A 9,624-nucleotide genomic window follows, 5' to 3' on the forward strand; every position below is an offset into this window, starting at 1 on the left:
GTGGCTAATAGCAAGTAGCTAGTTAGCTGGCTACTCCCGTCCGTTAGACAGAGAGGTAGATAGCCGGGATGTGGGCCTGGCTCGAGGCTAACTGGTGCTAGCTTCGGGGGCAGTGGTGATTAGCCAACAGCAACATCCATCCGGTTGCGGCTAGCTAGTTGCGATCCGGTGTTAATGTCCAGTGATTCAGTTATTCCGGCAGAAAATACGATGTTCTGGGTGAAAACCGCTAACGGTGGCTAATAGCAAGTAGCTAGTTAGCTGGCTAGCTAGTTTCAACTGGAGATTCTAGATAAAAGGTAAGTCAATAATAGAATCCGTTCCACATTGAGTGAGGCGGGTTGCAGGAAAGTATATTTTGTAGAAGGATGAAAAGTGTGATAGGGAAATAAGTACGAAAAATAAATAAAAAAAATAAAAAAAACTGGCTATTTACACGGACACACAACAAAGAACACGACCGCACTGCTACGCCATCTTGGATCAGTCAGGTGATGTCACGACCGCACTGATGTCTTGAGATGTTGCTTCAATATATCCACATAATTTTCCTTCCTCATGATGCCATCTATTTTGTGAAGTGCACCAGTCCCTTCTGCAGCAAAGCACCCCCACAGCATGATGCTGCCACCCCTGTGCTTCACGGTTGGGATGGTGTTCTTCGACTTGCAAGCAACCCCCTTTTTCCTCCAAACATAACGATGGTCATTATGGCCAAACAGTTCTATTTTTGTTTCATCAGACCAGAGGACATTTCTCCAATAAGTACGATCTTTGTCCCCATGTGCAGTTGCAAAGTTTTTTTTATGGCGGTTTTGGAGCAGTGGCTTCTTCCTTGCGGAGCGGCCTTTCAGGTTATGTCGATATAGGACTCGTTTTACTGTGGATATAGATAATTTTGTACCTGTTTCCTCCAGTATCTTCACAGGGTCCTTTGCTGTTGTTCTGGGATTGATTTGCACTTTTCGCACCAAAGTACGTTCATCTCTAGGAGACAGAACGCGTCTCCTTCCTGAGCGGTATGATGGCTGCGTGGTCCCATGGTGGTTATACTTGCGTACTATTGTTTGTACAGATGAACGTGGTACCTTCAGGCATTTGGAAATTGCTCCCAATGATTTTTTCTGAGGTCTTGGCTGATTTCTTTTGATTTTCCCATGATGTCAAGCAAAGAGGCACTGAGTTTGAAGGTAGGCTTTGAAATACATCCACAGGTACACCTCCAATTGACTCAAATGATGTAAATTAGCCTATCACAAGCTTCTAAAGCCATGACATCATTTTCTGGAATTTTCCAAGCTGTTTAAAGGCACCGTCAATTTAGTGTATGTAAACTTCCGACTTCAACTGTATATAGTCATTGGGTATTTTAACAAGCTCGGGACATTTTGTCTGGCCCTCCCAACTCTCTCCCCCACCCTCCCACCCTCCCACCCTCCCTCCCTCCAGAACCCTCGCTCCCCTCCCTCCCCTCCCTCCAGAACCCTCTCTCTCCACCCTCTCTCTCCACCCTTCCTCCCTCCAGAACCCTCCCTCCCTCCCTCCAGAACCCTCTCTCTCCACCCTCTCTCTCCACCCTTCCTCCCTCCAGAACCCTCCCTCCCCTCCCTCCCCTCCCTCCAGAACCCTCTCTCTCCACCCTCTCTCCCCCACCCTCCCACCCTCCCACCCTCCCTCCCTCCAGAACCCTCCCTCCCTCCAGAACCCTCCCTCCCCTCCCTCCAGAACCCTCTCTCTCCACCCTCTCTCCCCACCCTCCCACCCTCCCACCCTCCCTCCCTCCAGAACCCTCCCTCCCTCCAGAACCCTCCCTCCCCTCCCTCCAGAACCCTCTCTCTCCACCCTCTCTCCCCACCCTCCCACCCTCCCACCCTCCCTCCCTCCAGAACCCTCCCTCCCTCCAGAACCCTCCCTCCCCTCCCTCCAGAACCCTCTCTCTCCACCCTCTCTCCCCACCCTCCCACCCTCCCACCCTCCCTCCAGAACCCTCCCTCCCTCCAGAACCCTCCCTCCCCTCCCTCCAGAACCCTCTCTCTCAACCCTCTCTCTCCACCCTTCCTCCCTCCAGAATCCTCTCTCCCCAGGTTCAGCTCCTGTCCTGTGTGTCAAGATTTCCTCTCTGGCAGGCAGCCATGCGCATGTCCAACTGGCTCCCCACATCCACTATCCTGGCCGTTTGCCTGCTGGGCTGAGAGTCGTTCTCACGACCTCTCAGGTTCCTTACCTCATCCAGGTGTTATTTATTCCCAGACAAATGAGGCTAACAGAGATGGGACGATAACATGTTCATGGGTTGGTGTAGGTCTACCGTACAGGCTTGAATCTTAAATCATAGAATTCTTGCATGCCCCTTCACCGATCAATGTTGTTGGATGACAAGGAAGATGTCAACCTATGGAAGTATTTGAGTATGCTCAGCAGTAAGAGCTCTTCTGTGTTTGATGCAGAGCCAGAGATCCTATAATTATGTGTTTTATTTAATTATGTGGTTAGATGAGCCTTAATAGGGTATTCAATCACAGCACACCCACATGACAAAATACTAGTATACTATGGTTAAATACTATAGTATTCACTGTGTTGTTTTTGTGGACTTTACTGTGGTATTCACTATAGTGTTTTTGCAAACTAAAGTAGTGTACTGTAGTATTTGCTGTTGTTTTTTTGTGGACATTACTGTTGTATTTACTATAGTGTTTTTGTTTTATTATCTTTGACATTCAGGACATTTGTCCTGAACAAATTACTCAAAGAGCAAATGTTCCATAACCTGTAAGTAAGTAAGTAAGTAAGTAGGTAGGTAGGTAGGTAGGTAGGTAGGACTGAGATCTAAATAGATAGTTCAGAGCTTCTGCTCTTTTCTATAACCTGTAGGGAACACAATATATAATCTGTACTTGTCATGTAGGTTTCTCACTTATGAGTTGAACAAATTGTGATATGGGGGAGGGGAATGGGCAGGGTATATGCAAATGCAATACTGTAGTATATATTATAGTAATTACTGCAGTGTTTTTACAGACTGTAGTGTTTTTGTAGTGTCTTTGCAAATATTACTGTAGTATTTACTGTAGTGTTTTTGCAGTCTGTAGTATATTGTAGTATTTACTTTAGTATTCTACAGTATACTGTATACTATATATATTCTATAGTAAGTACTACACATGATCAAGATATATTACTGTGTAGTATAGTATACTACAGTTTACTACAGAATTATGTAAGTACTGTAGTATTATATAGTAAACTGTAGTAGTTGTTCATGTGGGTATCATTAGGGCAAGGATAGACAATTATTTTAAATGTAGTTAAGAAATCACAATTTCCAGGTGTTAAACATTGCAATTTCATTTCAAGAATTTATTGATTTCCTGAAGGAAGGCATTTGAGGGCATTTGAATCACAACAATAACACATGATCATGACATCACTGACATACGAATAGAAAATATCTAATGGAAAAGTGTATTCTCTATCAAACAACATGTGCGTAAGCATCACTCTTGAGTATTGCTTTGAATAGCCTATACAAAAATATACAAAAACTAATATCAGATGGAATGTTTCCCGTTAAAAAATGCGTCATTGTGCATAAAAGTCCTTCAGTCTAATGCGCACGGTGACCCTACCATGGTCTCCACACGGAGTCTGCAGTGCTGGGAGATACAACAGGTGACACCGCCACCGCAACTGCTGGATTGCCATGTAGCGCGTTTGGCACGCTCATATGCGCAAGGGCCGTGCTTGGAATCAGAAAGGCGAATTGTCCATCTGTCGCTGACACAATCTGAAGTCCACTATATAATTTAGCCACTTCTGATGTGAAGTTCATTGGCGAGCCACTTTTGCAAGGCATGATTACATTCAACTGAGGCGACGCACTTGGGATTTGCACAATGGCTTGGCCAAGCGTTGGATGCGCTGGATGCGGAGGGTAGGTGGGGATCTGGCGATGAGTTGAGTAGTTTACGGTGTTGATCTGTGACACACAGCCGGCTAAGTGGCTGAGAAGTTGGGCACTGACCTCCATGTTCACCTCTTCACATGTGGACAGAAAACGGGTGACTTCACTCATGCACTCGCTGAATCCCGCTCTGTACTTGCCAAGGACTGATGGATCCGTGCTTATAGCACCTGTAAAGTGAAATAATATGATTTATTTGAGGATATATTGTTCAGAAAATCCTTAAAATGTAATTATATAATACTCAGTAGGTCTATGAATAGCTTTGATGGACGTATGTCAATAGTACCGTGGGAACTGCTGTGCCCGCCAAATGGGCACAGTCACAGATGCAATTTAAACATGCATGTCTAGAATGACCGTAATCAATAAACGATCCAAAAAAACCTACCAGTCATTTGAAGACGCTGCAGGTTCCTTAGGTGCTTCACAGTCATCTCAAGGATGTCCGCCTTCTCCAGCTTCGAATGCCTGGAGCTCTAAATAGACATCAAGAAGAAAGTTACACATGATTCATAATCTATTTGAGCTTCGTTCCAATCCATCACATTATCATCATTATAGAAGCATATGTCGTAGACATAAATGTCTATGATTATAAAAGCTTTTTTTTTAACGTACATCTTTCTTTAGAGCGTCCAGTATGAGGGTCTTGAGCTGTCCAAGGCTTTCGTTGATTCGCGCGCGTCTCCTCTTCTCCATAATTGGCTTAGATGACTTCAAATAAAAAACAAACCACATGATTATTAGACATGTAATTTATCGAATATTAGACATGTAACTTATTAACAACAATTGACATAAATTGAAAAAAAGAATCGTTTTCCTTCGTGCTTTTCTGTAGGCCTACCTTTCTGTGCTCTGAGGCAGTCCTTGGTTTATCCGGATTTCCATTTACGCTCGACAGGGTGGCTGCAACAGAGGATGGGGAGGTTTTCTCCAAAATATCAGCCGGCATCTTCAAGTTTTAATATCCCACAATAGTCCAGTCAACTTCAGCAAATCATTTGTCCCAAAATTGTTCAATAAAGTCCAGCCTATTGAGGAATATTCAAACACAGGTTATGCACTTTTTTTCTGACCAACGCTGTTCGTTACAGGTGTTTATTACAATGTAGCTGTTGCTGAGGTAACCTCCTGGATGTAAAGTCCTGCCAGTGCGGTGTTGATAACAAGTCAGCACTGTCACTTTCACCTCCGGTCCTATATATAGAGGAAGCTGCACGCGAATGGCTCGTGTGAATCGTCCCAAAGTTTAATTCCCACTCCAACTTTCTACCAATGAGCGCGCCGGGACACGTTGCCAGGGAGGTGGTTGGCTCGTGCAAGGAGCCCTTCCATTGGCTATCTGGTGTCTTGTGCGTGAGACCGTGGTCCACAGCACGCTATACAGATAGGCTGCTATGTGATCAAAAACTTCAACAGGTTAAGTTTGATTAAACGTACTGATGAAATTATACAGTTGTTATAGTTATTAGTAACAGTCAATTAAGGTGAATAAAATACACGTATTGTCCCTTTCCCCAGTTTAAGCCCAGGTTAATTGATCCTAGAACAAAAACTCAAAATAACAATACATTATTGTTGTACACTATCGACAACCCTCCCCTCAGAGGAATCATGCACCTTATCTTTTTTACTTGACACACACACACACACTTCGGCTGTGTTTACACAGGCAGCCCAATTCTGACATTTTTGCCACTAATTGGTCTTTTGACCATACAGATCAGATATTTTTCCCAATTAGATCAGAATTGGGCTGCCTGTGTAAACGCACACTTTCTCCCGCGCACACACGTACACTCCCCTACATATTTATTATATGATTTACTGAGGTCAGGGATCGATCTTTCAATGAATGAATTAAATGTAAATTCACTTCATGACTGAATTGAAAACTGGATTGACTCCAACCCTGATTTCTACCCTTGGTTCATAATAAAATAAATTCACAGTAATGCATTTACATTTTCTCTAATTGAAGAGTGAGTAGTCAATGTACTTGATGAACATACTCAGTGTTATTTTCGAAAGAAAGCCCTTTTCAGGTCATCGTGCCTTTATAGACAATCTCTCTGTAAACTACCATCACATGTATGTGACTGATAGATTCCAAGTTGTACTCAATGACCTTCACGTCTCGGTTTTAACATGCAGAAGAAATTAACTATCACCCTAGAGTACAGGGTTATCAGGTTGCTCTTATTACTACCTTCTTGACAGACTTCAGGTGCCCTAACGTCTCATTTCTAAAGCTCCTAAAACCTCCAGGTCAAATGACCCCAAAAGCCAGGTCAGGGCCCACATCACAGACGAGGGAAACAACAATACAGGTCCGGCGGGCCTTCTCTATTTTTCAAAGAAACTAGTCATATGTATCTTCAAATATTTTGCTAATAATGTGAATATAAACAAAGCACCAATACTGACCTCAAAAACACTTTAACATCATACATTTATTGTTGGACACAAAAGGAGCCAAAAGCCAGGGGCATCCGCCATGTAATCATGTTTTTTCTGTTCATGGCCACTATTTTACACCCAGTGTGTAAAATTACCAGTCCCAAAACATGATTCAACGCTGATAAGAGGATTCTCACAGGGGCCTTTCTCTGTGAGTATCATCTAAAGACTACATGGTGTGCAAAGAAGATTTATGTGTCCAGAGGTGATGCTATTTTTCAATGTACACAATTCTTCTTTCTTACACAAACAAGAGCTATGGGTTCTGGGACAAGACAACAGGGAGAGGGAGGGTGCAGGATAGGAGGGAGAGGGAGGGTGCAGGATAGGAGGGGAGGCAGCAACGTGTTTCCCCTTATCAGCTTCATGCTCAGTAAGCCTGCTGGTCTGGCTGGAGACATGCCTTTATTGTTCACTGTCATCTATACCTGTGCTTTATGGCACACTCCAGATCAGTATCAGGGTGGGAAACACAGACGAGGGAGAGGAACTGAGGCCCAGGCTGCCATGGGAGGGGGTTAGAAAGCTATCGAGGGCCAACAGTGTCTGATAACAACCCACAACAGAAGGGCGGTTGAGTTAGACTGGTACAGATTAGGATAACATTGTGGGTATATTTAAAGAAAATATACTGCTACTTTAACTTACGCATGCTCTAACCATTATGGTGCTTTGTTCACGTCAATGACTGTTGATGATGATTGACATGTTGTGTCCACAACATTACATTTAAACAAAGACAGCACCCTGAGTTGTTTGCTTTGGCCACTTGCCAGTTTTTTTGAAACTAACCTATCTTCACGTTCACCTGGTTTGAGATGCATCGCCCCACATATTTCCCCCCCACTGTTGTCAAGCCAAGACAAATGGGCAGTGGAATGGCCATCTCAATCACCAAATCCCGGGAATCGTCAGTTTTAACTGGACTGTGTGACATAGAGAGCATGGCCAGCCAGATGGGTACAGAGGGATCACTTAAACATCTCAGCCAGGCCTCCGCTTGTTCTCCCCACCTCCTCCCTTTGAGACCCTCTTAAAGAGAGGGGCCTCCCATAGCAACTCCTGGCAATGGCCTGCCCGCCTTTTGTCCCCCTCCCCAACAGAAGTTTCTGCTCCAGAAGCCTTAGACAAGGCCCCCATTAATTGCGAGCCTGTGTGGAATACACACGGGACAATGGGCCCAACAGAGTGTCCGGCCCTCAGACAAGGCTGGAAACAAATGGTACAGGAATCCGGTAGAATAGAATCATCCTGGCTGATGTCACTGAATACATTTACCTACCTCAGAGCCCATTCAGCACCACGCTTTGTTTTACTTGGACAAAAAAAAGGGGGAGGTATCGATAGTGGGAAGGTAGGGGGGAGAGGCTCGGTGATGGGAAATCACTGATCTCCATGGTCACCATCCGTCCCAAAAATATGGTTGAATTTATTCGAGGTGGGGTTGAAAAGGAGATTAAATCTTTCTTTCCCGCCCTCTATGATAATCAGATTAAAGATCTCTTTCCCGCCCTCTATGATAATCAGATTAAAGCTCTCTTTCCCGCCCTCTATGATAATCAGATTAAAGATCTCTTTCCAGCCCTCTATGATAATCAGATTAAAGCTCTCTTTCCTGCCCTCTATGATAATCAGATTAAAGCTCTCTTTCCCGCCCTCTATGATAATCAGATTAAAGCTCTCTTTCCCGCCCTCTATGATAATCAGATTAAAGCTCTCTTTCCCGCCCTCTATGATAATCAGATTAAAGATCTCTTTCCCGCCCTCTATGATAATCAGATTAAAGCTCTCTTTCCCGCCCTCTATGATAATCAGATTAAAGCTCTCTTTCCCGCCCTCTATGATAATCAGATTAAAGCTCTCTTTCCCGCCCTCTATGATGATCAGATTAAAGCTCTCTTTCCGCCCTCCATGATATTCAGATAAAAGCTCTCTTTCCCGCCCTCTATGATGATCAGATTAAAGCTCTCTTTCCGCCCTCCATGATATTCAGATAAAAGCTCTCTTTCCCGCCCTCTATGATAATCAGATCAAAGCTCTCTTTCCCGCCCTCTATGATAATCAGATTAAAGCTCTCATTCCCGCCCTCTATGATAATCAGATTAAAGCTCTTTCCCACCCTCTATGATAATCAGTTTAAAGCTCTCTTTCCCGCCCTCTATGATAATCAGATTAAAGCTCTTTTTCCCGCCCTCTATGATAATCAGATTAAATCTCTCTTTCCCGCCCTCTATGATAATCAGATTAAAGCTCTCTTTCCCGCCCTCTATGAATATCAGATTAAAGCTCTCTTTCCCGCCCTCTATGATAATCAGATTAAATCTCTCTTTCCCGCCTCTATGATAATCAGATTAAAGCTCTCTTTCCCGCCCTCTATGATAATCAGATTAAAGCTCTCTTTCCCGCCCTCTATGATAATCAGATTAAAGCTCTCTTTCCCGCCCTCTATGAATATCAGATTAAAGCTCTCTTTCCCGCCCTCTATGATAATCAGATTAAATCTCTCTTTCCCGCCCTCTATGATAATCAGATTAAAGCTCTCTTTCCCGCCCTCTATGATAATCAGATTAAAGCTCTCTTTCCCGCCCTCTATGATAATCAGATTAAATCTCTCTTTCCCACCCTCTATGATAATCAGATTAAAGCTCTCTTTCCCGCCCTCTATGAATATCAGATTAAAGCTCTCTTTCCCGCCCTCTATGATAATCAGATTAAATATCTCTTTCCCGCCCTCTATGATAATCAGATTAAAGCTCTCTTTCCCGCCCTCTATGAATATCAGATTAAAGCTCTCTTTCCCGCCCTCTATGATAACCAGATTAAATCTCTCTTTCCCGCCCTCTATGAATATCAGATTAAAGCTCTCTTTCCCGCCCTCTATGATAACCAGATTAAATCTCTCTTTCCCGCCCTCTATGATAATCAGATTAAAGCTCTCTTTCCCGCCCTCTATGATAATCAGATACCAAGAGAGCAATCCTAATGTAACGGGGGTGGTTTTATTTAGCCAGCCACGCTCGCATGTTGAGTAACCTTGTCTGTTACCTGAAGACTTGTGTTAGATCCTAGAGCTGTGCATTTAGCTCAAAGGGCTAACAGTCCTGTGGCATGATGCAGAAGGACCGTGTTCGAACCCAGTCAGTCACAACAACCAAATAAAGAGATTGGAGATCCAACCTCACGTTCGTCAACAA

The 9,624-nt window shown here is 43.9% G+C and overlaps 1 protein-coding gene across 1 annotated transcript; it reads right to left on the reverse strand.

The window, feature by feature from the left end:
- Nucleotides 1-3,409: 3,409 nt before the first annotated feature.
- LOC121581450 (transcription factor HES-1-B-like) lies at nucleotides 3,410-5,129 on the reverse strand. Its single transcript, XM_041896947.2, has 4 exons — nucleotides 4,815-5,129; nucleotides 4,586-4,681; nucleotides 4,356-4,443; nucleotides 3,410-4,134 (listed from the first exon to the last, which is right to left on the reverse strand). The coding sequence occupies exons 1-4, from the start codon at nucleotides 4,920-4,922 to the stop codon at nucleotides 3,626-3,628; spliced, it is 801 nt and encodes a 266-aa protein (XP_041752881.1). The 5' UTR covers nucleotides 4,923-5,129; the 3' UTR covers nucleotides 3,410-3,625.
- Between the last annotated feature and the right edge of the window lie 4,495 nt (nucleotides 5,130-9,624).

The sequence above is a fragment of the Coregonus clupeaformis genome, chromosome 14 (assembly GCF_020615455.1).
Source record: "Coregonus clupeaformis isolate EN_2021a chromosome 14, ASM2061545v1, whole genome shotgun sequence".
Taxonomy (NCBI): domain Eukaryota; kingdom Metazoa; phylum Chordata; class Actinopteri; order Salmoniformes; family Salmonidae; genus Coregonus; species Coregonus clupeaformis.

Excerpts from the sequence above, each read along its gene's own strand:
- LOC121581450 (XM_041896947.2), bottom strand. The coding sequence starts at position 4,922 with ATGCCGGCTGATATTTTGGAGAAAACCTCCCCATCCTCTGTTGCAGCC. Across the intron at positions 4,682-4,814 it reads CTGCCTCAGAGCACAGAAAG|TCATCTAAGCCAATTATGGA; the intron begins GTAGGCCTACAG and ends TTTTATTTGAAG. Across the intron at positions 4,444-4,585 it reads TGGACGCTCTAAAGAAAGAT|AGCTCCAGGCATTCGAAGCT; the intron begins GTACGTTAAAAA and ends ATGTCTATTTAG.